Below are 11,544 nucleotides of genomic sequence, written 5' to 3' on the forward strand. Positions count from 1 at the left end.
GTGGGGTTGGGAGAGGGGGGTCTTTTTGGGGGTATGGGGAAGGGTGATGGGGTTCCTGTGCTTTTGGGGGTACATGGCGAGACCTGGTGGTCCATGTGGGTGTTGGTTATGCAGATGTGGGAGATGGGTCCCTTTTCGGGGTGCAGAGGAGAGTGATGGGGTTTCTGTGGGTGCTGCTGAGGGTACAGGGGTGGGAGATGGGGGTCCTTGGGGGTGCAGGGGAGGGTGATGCCAGCGCTGCCCCCACACTGTGTGTATGCCCCTCTTCCCGCAGGGACAGCAAGGACCTGGTGGAGTTTGCCCGGATGCACCCGTCAGGGGGGTGTCCCGGGGAGCTGACCCCCCACCTGATGATGGCAGGGGGCTCATCGCTGCCAGCGGGGCAGCTGGGGGGAGACCCCGCTGCCCACGCCCACCCTGCGCACACGCACTGGCTGCCCCGCACCCGCAGCCCCTCCATCTGGATGGGGGGGCACTCCTACGGTCAGTGGGGGGGCTCCAGGGGCTGGGTGGGTGCTGACCCCCCACAGTGGGGTGCTGACAGACCCCTCCTCCATCCCTGCAGGCATCGGGCACCCGGCACTGCACCAGAACCTGCCCCCCGCCTTCCCCACCTCCATGCCCAGTGCCATGCAGCCCGTGTTCCCCCTCGCCCAGGACCCCCCTGCCCAGCTCGTCATCCTCCCCACAGAGCCCCCCGCCCACGGCACCCCCCACACGCTGGGTGAGGCTGGGACCCCCACTTTGTGCTGGGGAGGGGGTTCCTGGGTGCTGAATGGGGCTGGGGGAGAGGAGATGGGGTCCTTGGGGGTGCAGGGTGGGAGATGGGGATCAGTGGAGTTCCTTTTGGGGGTTCGTGGGTCGGTAGTGGGTTTTCTGTGGGTGGTGTTGTGGCTGCAGGGTGCTTTTGGTGGTACAGGGGAGCGTGTTGAGGTCCTTCCAGGTACTTTGGGGGTCTAGGGGCGGGAGATGCAGGTCCCTTCAGGTGCTGCCATTGTTGCAGGACTGGGGTTGGGCACCACTGGGGTCTGCAGGGTGACCCCGAAGTGTCTCCCCAGTTGACCACCTACCCTCTGCAGCCGACGTGATGGACCAGGCGTCGCTGTGGCCCCCCATGTACCCAGGCCGGGGTCCCAGTGCCCACCTGCAGCACACGGGGCAGCTGCCCGTGTACCCACGGTCGCAGTTCCTGCGGCAGCAGGAGCTCTACGCCCTCCAGCAGCAGCAACAGCAGCAGCAGCAGCAGCAACGGGCAGCCCAGGCCCTCGAGATCCAGCGCCAGGCACACGGCCAGGTACCAGGGGGCTGGGGGATGTTGGGGGGCTGGGGGTGGAATGGGATGTGGAGCTGGCTGGAGGATGTGAGTCGGGATGGAGGTTGGGGTGGAGGGTGGGGATGTGGGGCTGGATGTGGAGGTTGGGATGGGAGATGTGGGGCAGCGTTGGGAGGCTGGGGACAGGCAGAGGAGCAGGGACTGGGCAGGGATGTGGGACTTGGATGGGGGGTGAGGTTATAGGGTGCTGGGCTGGGTGGTGAGGCATGAGTCTGAGCCATTGATCTGGTCTGTGTGGGGCTGGACGAGGCTGTAGGATGCAGGGCTGGGCTGTAGGATGCCAGGCTGTGGGGCAGGGACCAGGCTGTGGGGCAGGGGCTAACCCATGTCGCCTCGTTGTCTCCCACAGCGGAAGCCGGAGGAGCAGCCCCTGGAGCTGGAGGAGGGGGGTCCTGAGAAGCCCCTCAAACCCTCCCACAAAGCAGTTGCCTTAAACCCCCCAACCAAGGGCCTGACCTCGGCGGCCCCCGCGCCCCCCAAGCTCTCCCCCTGCTGCCACTCGCCGGCCCTGCGGCACCAGGCCAAGTGCCCGGTGACCCTGCCCACGGCCCCCTGCACTTTACCCGCCTGCCCCGCCGCCAGCCCGGCCGTGGCCCCCCGCTCGCCGGCCACCAGCCCCCTGCCCACCCCCAGCAAGGGCAGTGAGGGCGAGGACGCCCGGGGTGAGGGGCAGCCCCCACGCCGCTACCCCAAACCCCTGGAGCCAGGTGAGTCCACGGCATCGAGGAAGAGGAGGGCGGTTGGGGGGCACTGGGGGGTCCCTGCTGATCGTCGCCTCCTCCCCACAGACCTGCCCCCCGGGTATGGCTACCCTGCCACCGCCATGGGCTACCCCACGGCGCACTCGGCCGAGCCGGCAGACCCCGACCCCGTGCACGCCGGGTCCCCCCCCGCCGAGCCCGAGCAGTCCCGGACCTTCAGCCCCACCGCCGAGGCGCTGCGGGAGCCGGGCCCTCCCCGGGACCCCCCGGCCGAGGGTCCTGGGGTGCTGCTGCACCGCCACCACCTGCTGCTCCCCCCGGGCCCCCTCTGTGGGGAGCGAGGGGCAACACCGGCCGCGGGGGGCACCGAGGAACCCTTCGGGGGGCACCGGGAGGCGGCTCAGGGAGCGCCGGAGCAGCCGGAGCAGCAGCACCCTGTGCCCGGGGTGGGGGGCTCCCCGCTGCCCCCCACTGCAGAGGAGGAGGAGGAAGAAGAGGAGGAGGAGGAAGAAGAAGAGGAGGAGGAAGAAGAGGAGGAGGAGGAGGAAGGCGACAGCGATGGCTTGGAGCTGGAGGGCAGCTGCGATGAGGAGGAGGATGGTGATGTCCCCGTCAGGCACCAGGGCTGCCCGGGCGGGCTGGAGGCTCTGATCGCCGCCGGCATTGACCTGGGGGAGCTGCCAGCACTGGACGAGCCCGAGGAGCCTCCCCCTGCACCCCCTTCGCCCGCCCCACATCCCTCAGGGATCCCCGGCATCGCCCTGCTCAGCGAACTCGCCGACCTGGAGCTGCGCCGGCGCCGCTGCGACCTGGCCAGGGAAGGTGGGTGACCTCCAGTGCCCCCATCACCTCTCAGTGCCCCCGGTGCCCGCTGGTACTCACTGGCATCCTCTCATAGTCCCTGGTGACCCCAGTCATCTCTGGTACACCCCAGAGCCTCCACGTGTCCCCAGTGCCCCCTGGTGCACCCCAGTACCCCCGGCAGCCCCTGGCACACCCCAGTGCCTCCAGTACACCCTGTTCCACGGGCGTGGCAGGCTGCATTCCATGCCATGCAGGCTGCATTCCATGCCATGCTGCCGTGCCATGCCCCACTCGAAGCCGGGGCTCTGCTCCAGCGCTGGCTCCAGGCAGGCGCCGGGATTCCCTCCCCGCTCGGCTTCCCCAGGGAATCCCAGGGGCCCCAGCAGGGATGGCCGCTCGCTGTCCTGGCGCGTCCTCATTCCTGCGGGTGTGTGGGAGTGTGGCGGGGGGATCCCATACTGAGTGTGGAACGGGAACACCGTGGGGTGAGGGGTTGGCTGTGGGGTCCCACTCCCCATAAGAGGTGTTGGTAGGATGGGGCAGAGGGGTGGCCGTGGCGTCCCACTCCCCACAGAGGGGGTGGCCAGATGGGGCACGTTGTGTCCCTCCTGACCAGAGCCGAGGGTCTGCTCCCAACGTGGAGTCTGGGATGTCTGTCCCTGCTGACCCCATCCCGTCCCCGCAGGTGAGGATGAGGAGCTGCTGGCCTTCAACCTGCAGAACCTGGCCACGGTGGCGGCCGCCTGGTCACTGGTGGAGGCGGCGGGGCGGGAGGGCAGCCCCCCCGCGCTCAGCCCCCTGCCCGCCTCGCCCCCGCCCCGCGCCCGCGTCCCCCGCCGCAAGTACACCTGGACCCCCAAAACCAAGGCCGTGAGTGTCTCCCGGCGGGGGCGGGAGGTGAGATGAGTTGTGCCCGGTCTCAGCCCTGCGGCCGAGGCTGTTGGCACTGCCAGCGGTACCAGCGGCCTCCAAACGCCCCCCGTCCCCCCAGGTGTGCCCGCTGAAGGCGGCCATGGAGCAGCTGAACACGCAGGAGGTGGAGGTGCGGATGCGCCTGGCCGAGCTCCAGCGCCGCTACAAGGAGAAGCAGCGGGAGCTGGTGAGGCTCCAGCGGCGCCACGACCACGAGTACGTCCTGTCCCGTCCCCTCCCTGAGGCTGGGGCAGCACGGGCAGTTAATCCGTGTGATGAGTTTGGGCCTGTCCTCAGCCTGACGGGGAGGGGGCTCTGCTCATGGTGCCCCCGGTTTTCCAGGCGTGACGAGAGCTCCCGGAGCCCGGCGCGGCGCGGGCCGGGGCGGCCAAGGAAGAGGAAACACTCCAGCACTCTGGGCAGGGCTGAGAGCCGCAAGGTCAAGTGAGTGACCGGTGCCACGGGACCCTCTTGACCGGGGGGTCTGACCCTCCTGGTGTGCGCAGGGGCCCCCCCATTACATCCCTATTGCACCCGCCTCCATTGCACCCCAATCCCCTGCCCTGTTTGGGAGGGTTCATCCACTCATTCCTGTGGAAGATGGGAGGGTCTGGATGGGAACAGCATTCCATGGAGCCCCGTGGCATGGAGTGACCCCCCCTTTCTACCCCCCTTTTCCTACCTGGCACATCCCATTCCCCATTCGTTCTCCATAAATCCTGTGTGCTCAGCTGAGCACTGGGAAGGTGTGTGGGAGTGTTGGGGGGTCCCAGCCCCCCCTTGTTAAATTGTTGCTTAATGGGGTCACAATTAAGATAGAAAGGAGAAAAAAATTAGTTTCCAGGTTCTGTGTCACAAACTATCGGTAGGGATGGGGAGCAGAGCAGGGAGATGGCAACTGGGTGGTGCAGGAGCCAGCCAGGGTGGGGTACAGGATCCATTTGGGATGAGGTACAGGATTCCTCTGGGGGATGCAGGATGAAGCTGAGGGGTGCAGGATTCCTCCAGGGGTGCAAGACTCCTCTGGGGTGTCTGCAGACACTGTGCCCACACTGTGCTCCCCCAGGGCAGTGAAGACCAGCCTGTCCCTGCTGTGTGCTGAGCTGAGGGGGGACCCCGAGCCCCAGAAGAAGAGGAGCAAACTGTCAGGTGGAACCTTCAGCAGCCTCCAGGGCTCCCCGGTGAGTCCCATGGGATCTGGGGGGTTCTGCTCCCCCCCGAAATGCCCCCTGAGCCCCCCCAGAGCGGGGTCCCCTGCCCTGTGTGGTGGCTGACGGGGTGTTGCAGCTGAAGCAGAAGGTGAAGGGCAAGGGGCTGCCCCCCGGCCTCAGCCCCTTCCGCCGGAGGGACCCCAACCCCAGCGCCCGCATCCAGAAGAAGCTGAACCGACCCAAGGGCTCCAAGGGCTCCAAGTACCAGGGGCAGGACCCCGGCCCCCGGCAGCCACCCCATTTCAGAGGCAAGGCGGGCACAGGGATGGGGTTTTGGGGTTGGGATGGGGGTGTGGGGTCTGGGATGGGGGTGTGGCGTCTGGGATGGGAACAACAGGGCAAGATTAGGATGGGGGGCATGGTCAGGATGGGGATCCAGTTGGGGTGGCGGTGTGAGGTTGGGGTTGGGGTCTGGCATGGGAACAGGGGTTCAGAGTCTGGGCTGGGTGTGCTGGGTGCAGCATGAGGATGGGGATCCAGGGGCCAACCACGGGACTGGGGTGCAGGATTCAGCACGGGGGTGGGGGTTCAGAGTCCAGCATGGGGCTGCAGAAGGTTCAGGACAGGAGTGGGGATCACACGTGACTGCAGCTCACCCCATCCTGTGCTGAGGGTGCAGGGGCCACCCCTGGGTGCACAGGGGTCCCTCACTGCTGTCCTCTGCCCTTGCAGATGAGCCCGAGGGGGACACGGACAGTGAGGATGAGGAGCCGGGGCTGTCCCTGCCCACGGGGCCGGTGGCTGTGCTGGGGCCCTCCCCATCCTCCGTGGTGAAGATGGAGGCCAACGAGAAGGCCAAGAAGAAGAAGGAAAGGCAGGGGCTGCTAGGTAATGAGATGACCCTGGGAATGCCATGGGGCACAGGGGCAAGGACCCTGCAGTACATGTGCCAGGTCTGGGTGGGCAACTGGGGGGTATCTCAAACCCCGTCACTTTTGTGGGGTACCCTGAGCCCTGTCCCCCCTGTGCAGTGCCTGGTCCCCAGACCCCCGTGGAGTGCCCCAGTCCCCCTGTGTCCTTGGGGTGTCCTGATCACTGTGCCTCCATGGGATGCCCTGATCCTCACGGGGTGCCCCGGTCCCTGTGGGGTGCCCTGACCCCTGTCCCCCCCAGGTCCCTGCCGCCTGGGCAGCCCCGAGGGGGAGGTGAAGATCAAGCGGCGGCCGGTGAAGCCGGGGGGTGCCGGGAAGCTGGAGAAGGTGCCGGGGCGGCGGAAGGCCGGGGGCTGCCCTGAGGGCAGCAAGAAGAAGCTGAAGGCCAAGAGCAAGGAGAGCCTGCGGCCCCCAGCCCCCGGCGGCCCCAGCCCCACGGGACCCCCTGGCAGCCTCTTCGGGGGCACGGACCCCCGGCTCCTGGGGCCACGGGACGAGGGGGTTCGGCTGGGAGAGAGGGGCAAGAAGGGCACCCGCAAGAGCAAGGGGCTGCAGGCAGCCCTCAGGGTGAGTGGGGGGCTGGGTGTGGGATTTGGATGGGCTGGGGGGCACCAGTGGGACCGGGGTGTGCAGGGGCTGAGGGTACTTGGGGTCATTGGGGTTTGCAGTGAGACGGTGTGGGTGCTTGGGGTACTGGGGTAGTTGGGGGGTGCTGCAAGGACCACAGAGTGCAGAGGGTGGGATGTGGGGTTTGGATGGGCTGGAGGTGCTGGGGTGGTTGGGGTGGGCACCGCTGGGACCATGGGGTGCAGAGCTAGGAGCAGGGGCTGGGGGTTCTGTGATGGTTGGGGGTGCTGGGAGCACTGGTGGGACCATGGAGTGCCAAGGGGTGGGTGCAGGTTTTACACAGGCTGTGGGTGCTAGTGGAGCTGGGAGGCACCACTGCAGGGACTGGGGTGGTGGGAGGCACACCGGGGGGGCTGGGGTCACACTGGGGGGCCATCAGCCAGTCCTGACCCCCTGTCTTGCAGCGCAAGAACGGGGCGCTCTCGTTGGCCCTCTCCCCCCGGAGCGCCAAGACCATCCTGAGCAAGGGCAAGAAGCTGGCCAAGGTCAAGAGCAAAGTGACCACCAAGCAGGTGAGATCCGGGGGACCTCCCCCAACCCTGACACGGCCCCCCCGTACCCCCTACTCACCCCTGCCCCCTCCTGCAGTGCAAGGGCCGGGCAGTCAGCAAACTGCTGGAGAGCTTCACCGTGGAGGACGACTTCGACTTTGACGACAACAGCAGCTTCTCAGAGGAGGAGGAGGAGCTGGGGGGCTGCCTGGCAGGGGGGACACGTGGGCAGGTCCCCCACGCCTGCGCCATCCAGAAGGAGGATCTGCGGGATGGGCTGCACATCCTGATTCCCAAGGAGGACAGTCTGCTCTACGCCGGCAGCGTCCGCACCATCCAGCCCCCGGACATGTGAGTGGGGGCTTCAGGGGGTCCCAGCCCTGGGGGGTGTCCCAGCCTTGCAGGGGGGTGCAAGGTGGGTGCTGAGCCCCCTCTGTGCCCCCTCCCCAGCTACAGCATCATCATCGAGGGCGAGCGGGGGAACCGGCAGCGCATCTACTCACAGGAGCAGCTGCTGCAGGAGGCGGTGAGTGGAGGCTTCGTGGGGGGTCAGGGTGGGGGGTCAAGGTGGGGGTCCCCACCGTGGGCAGAGCCCAGCACAGTGCTCCCTGCAGGTCCTGGACGTGCGGCCGCAGTCCCGCCGCAGCCTCCCCCCCGGCACCCGCGTCTGCGCCTACTGGAGCCAGAAATCCCGGTGCCTGTACCCAGGGAACGTGGTGCGAGGTGAGGCTGGGCAGGGAGCAGTCTGTGGGGTGGGGGGTGTCGGGGACCCCCTGCCCATCCCAACATCCCTCCCGTGCCGCAGGCTCCTCCAGCGACGAGGAGGAGGAGGACACCGAGGCCGTGCTGGTGGAGTTCGACGACGGCGACACCGGACACATCGCGGTGTCCAACATCCGCCTGCTGCCCCCCGACTTCAAGATCCAGTGTGAGGGGCCGGGGTGGGATCACGGAATTAGGGGGGATGGGTGTGGGGCACAGGGCAGCCCTGACTCTCCTGCTCCCCACAGGCACTGAGCCCTCCCCAGCACTGCTGGTGTCCAGCTCCTGCCGGCGGGCGAAGCGGGCGTGTGGCGACGTGGGCACCCCTGGAGCACTGCCCCCCACGCTGTGCCCGGATCACGGCCCTCAGGCCTCCCGGAATTCCGGCAGGAAGGCATCAGGAAAGGAGAAAAGCGGTATGGGGGGACGAGGAGCACCCATGGACTACCTGCCTGGGTGGGATGCAAGGAGAGGTGTTGGGATGGGGAGAAGGGGGCTGGGATACAGGGAAAGGTGCTGGTATACAGCAAAGGATGTGAGGGTGTGGGGAAGGGTTTTGGCATGGGGAAAAGGCACTGGGATGCAGAGAAAAGTGCTGGGATGCAGGAAAGGGAAGGAGTACTGGGATGGGTGGACGGGTACTGGGGTGAGGAAAGGGGTGCTGGGATGTGGGGAAGGCTGTTGGGATGCTCCCTCTGTCCCTCCATCCTCTGGCTCCCCTGACCCCTCTTCTCCCGCAGGCAAAGCCGTGGAGGGGCTGTCGGGGGGCCGGGGGCCGGCACTGAGCGACGCCACGGCCGGGCGGCGCGGGGGGTCCCTGCTCAGCTGGGCAGCCATGGCACAGACCAAGCGGAAGGCGGTGAGCAAGGGCTCGGCCGTGCTCCAGAACCTCTTCCAGGTCAACGGCAGCGCCAAGAAGCTGCGGGCCAAGGAGACCCTCTTCCCGCTGCACCACCACCACCACCACCTCGCCGCCCCCGTCTTCGGCAACGCCTTCAGCGCCGACTCCTTCAGCCGCATCGCCAGCTCCTACGGCTCCTTCGGCGCCGGCGCCGGGCTGGTGCTGCCCGCGGCACAGAAACTCCTGCGCTCCAAGAAGGCCGAGCGGCTGGAGGCGGAGGTGGGCAGGAGCGGGCGCAGGAAGGCGGCAGGCGGCGAGTTCCTGGTCAAGCTGGACCACGAAGGGGTGACGTCCCCCAAGAACAAGACGTGCAAGGCGCTGCTCTTGGCCGAGAAGGACTTCGGGGCCAGGCTGGAGCGGCCGCTGGGCAGCCACAGCTACGGACACGCCGGGCTGGGTGGCCGGGAGCGGAGGGGCCGCGCGGCCGCGCATCCACTGCCCGTGGGGCTGGCGCTGCGCAAGTACTCGGGGCACGGGGACTTCTCCCTGAACTGCGACAGCGACTGCCACAGCTCCTACTCGGACATGGACGAGGACGAGGACGCGGCGGGGCTGGGCGCCGACGTCCCCTCGCGCTTCATGACGCGCCTCTCGGTGTCCTCCTCTTCCTCGGGCTCCTCCACCTCCTCCAGCTCCGGCTCCATCTCCACGTCCAGCCTCTGCTCCTCGGACAATGAGGATTCCTCCTACAGCTCGGAGGACGAGGACTCGGCGCTGCTGCTCCAGACCTGCCTGTCGCACCCGGTGCCGGCGCTGCTGGCGCAGCCGGACGCACTGCGGCCCAAGGGCTCTGCGCCACAGCGCTGCTTCCTGTCCAAGGCGGCCGCCGCCGGCCCCAAGGCCAAGCTCAAGCGCAAGGAGGCCCTCAGCTTCGCCAAAGCCAAAGAGTTCTCCCGGCGGCAGCGCCTGCCCTCGGTGGAAAACCGGCCAAAGATCTCCGCCTTCCTGCCCGCGCGCCAGCTCTGGAGGTGGTCGGGGAACCCCACGCAGGTAAGGCGGGCACCCACCCTGCCCCCCTTCATGGGCACCCAGAGCTCGGCACAGCCAGGAGCACTCACTGCTGGGCGCGGTTTGGCAGGGGAGGAGCAGGCACAGCAGAGGGGTGGGGGTGCCTGGCAGGGCACAGGGGTGCACAGAGTGAGGTGCCTGGGGTGTGGGGGTGTGGGCGAAGGGGGCACAGGGGTGCCTGGTCGGGTGTCAGGTGCTCAGGGTGCTGGGCACACCGGCTGTGACACGTGGATGCCCATGCTGGCACTCAGGTGCCCAGCAAAAGGAGCTTGTGACATCTGGGGACAGCAGTTGCAGCACGTGGTTGCCCAGCACATGGTGCTGGTGACACCGGCTGTGTCCCCTGGGCACTGGTGACATTGCCTGTTCTTTCCCTGGGCACTGGTGACACCAGTTGTGTCCCTCAGGCACAGGGCACTGCCCGGGTGCCGTGGGCATACCTGCCCTCGGTGCTGCTCTCCCCCCGCCCCGTGGTGGCGGGTTTGGGGGTCCCTGTGCCCCCCCCTGAGCCCGTGTCCCCCCCAGCGGCGCGGCATGAAGGGCAAGGCGCGGAAGCTGTTCTACAAGGCCATCGTGCGGGGCAAGGAGACGCTGCGCGTGGGCGACTGCGCCGTGTTCCTGTCGGCCGGGAGGCCCAACCTGCCCTACATCGGCCGCATCGAGAGCATGTGGGAGTCCTGGGCCAGCAACATGGTGGTCAAGGTCAAGTGGTTCTACCACCCCGAGGAGACCAAGCTGGGCAAGCGCCAGAGCGACGGCAAGGTGAGGGTGGGGCGGGGGCAGCTCTGCCGGGCGGTGGTGTCAGGTGGCCACACGTCGTGCCAAGTGGTCATGTGCCGTGTCGCGTGGCCACGCGCCGTGTAAGGTGGCCGTGAGCCGTGCCGGGCAGCCCCACACTGTGCCAGGTAGGCACACGTCGTGTCAGGCAACCCTGTGCCAGGCCAGGTAGCCACGTACCATGTCAAATAACCACGTACCGTGTCATGTGGCCACACATCATGTAAGGTAGCCCTGAGCCGTGTCAGGTAGCCCCACAGTGTACCAGGTAGCCACGTGACATGTGATGTAGCCACACACCAGGCCAGGTAGACACAGACCACCTCAGGTAGCCGTGTACCATGTCAGGTAGCCACATGTCATGCCGGGTACCACGTGCCATGTCGGGTAGCCACGTCCCACATCAGGTAGCCATGTACCGTGTCATGCGGCCACGCACCATTCCAGCTGTGTCCCACGCCAGGTAGCCACGTCTCGTACCAGTTAGCCACGTCCCATGCCAGATAGCCATGTCCCACCTCAGGTGGCCATGTCCCACCTCAGGTGGCCACGCCACGTGCTGTGGCCGTGACGGTGCCTTGTCCCCGCAGAACGCGCTGTACCAGTCGTGCCACGAGGACGAGAACGACGTGCAGACCATCTCGCACAAGTGCCAGGTGGTGGGGCGGGAGCACTACGAGCAGCTCACGCGGGGCCGGAGGTACCAGGACCGCCAGGACCTCTATTACCTGGCGGGCACCTACGACCCCACCACGGGCCGCCTGGTGACCGCCGACGGGGTGCCCATCCTCTGCTGACCCCCCCTGGGGGTGCCCATCCTCTGCTGACCCCCCGGGGCTGCCCACCCTCTGCTGACCCCCCCAGGGATGGGGACGGGGACCCCCCCTCTGCGGGTCCTGCCCGGCTCTTATGCAAAGCCCGTGGTGACATTGGGGGGGGGGTTGGGGGGGCCCAAGGGGGAGGGGGGGGGGGGGGGGGGCTCCCCTACAAGCCATAACTTTCCCTAGTACCTCTGACTGTTTGCCAGCAGGTGAAGCAGAAATCAGGTGTGTTGTTCTATTTATTTTGCCTGTAAATATTGTATTTCTTCCGGGAAGTTTTATGGAAAACCGAGAAAGGACAAAAAAAAAAAAAAAAAAAAAAAA

General features: G+C 67.3%; 1 protein-coding gene across 1 annotated transcript in view; it reads left to right on the forward strand.

Annotated features, from left to right (window-relative positions):
• The window catches only part of BAHCC1 (BAH domain and coiled-coil containing 1), a 12,305-nt gene extending 761 nt beyond the window's left edge, over nt 1–11,544 (forward strand). Inside the window, exons 3-23 of the mRNA XM_027654610.1 lie at nt 275–483; nt 566–724; nt 1,080–1,294; nt 1,683–2,040; nt 2,122–2,856; nt 3,524–3,708; nt 3,830–3,966; nt 4,093–4,194; nt 4,817–4,931; nt 5,047–5,209; nt 5,634–5,789; nt 6,075–6,400; nt 6,865–6,972; nt 7,049–7,302; nt 7,402–7,477; nt 7,566–7,674; nt 7,757–7,879; nt 7,962–8,129; nt 8,454–9,604; nt 10,148–10,384; nt 10,990–11,544. Of these exons, the coding sequence (XP_027510411.1) occupies nt 275–483; nt 566–724; nt 1,080–1,294; nt 1,683–2,040; nt 2,122–2,856; nt 3,524–3,708; nt 3,830–3,966; nt 4,093–4,194; nt 4,817–4,931; nt 5,047–5,209; nt 5,634–5,789; nt 6,075–6,400; nt 6,865–6,972; nt 7,049–7,302; nt 7,402–7,477; nt 7,566–7,674; nt 7,757–7,879; nt 7,962–8,129; nt 8,454–9,604; nt 10,148–10,384; nt 10,990–11,196 (5,293 nt within the window). The 3' untranslated portion in view covers nt 11,197–11,544. The remainder of the gene's footprint in view (nt 1–274; nt 484–565; nt 725–1,079; nt 1,295–1,682; nt 2,041–2,121; nt 2,857–3,523; nt 3,709–3,829; nt 3,967–4,092; nt 4,195–4,816; nt 4,932–5,046; nt 5,210–5,633; nt 5,790–6,074; nt 6,401–6,864; nt 6,973–7,048; nt 7,303–7,401; nt 7,478–7,565; nt 7,675–7,756; nt 7,880–7,961; nt 8,130–8,453; nt 9,605–10,147; nt 10,385–10,989) is intronic.

Source organism: Corapipo altera, unplaced genomic scaffold (assembly GCF_003945725.1).
Source record: "Corapipo altera isolate COAL_440 unplaced genomic scaffold, ASM394572v1 343, whole genome shotgun sequence".
NCBI classification, from domain to species: domain Eukaryota; kingdom Metazoa; phylum Chordata; class Aves; order Passeriformes; family Pipridae; genus Corapipo; species Corapipo altera.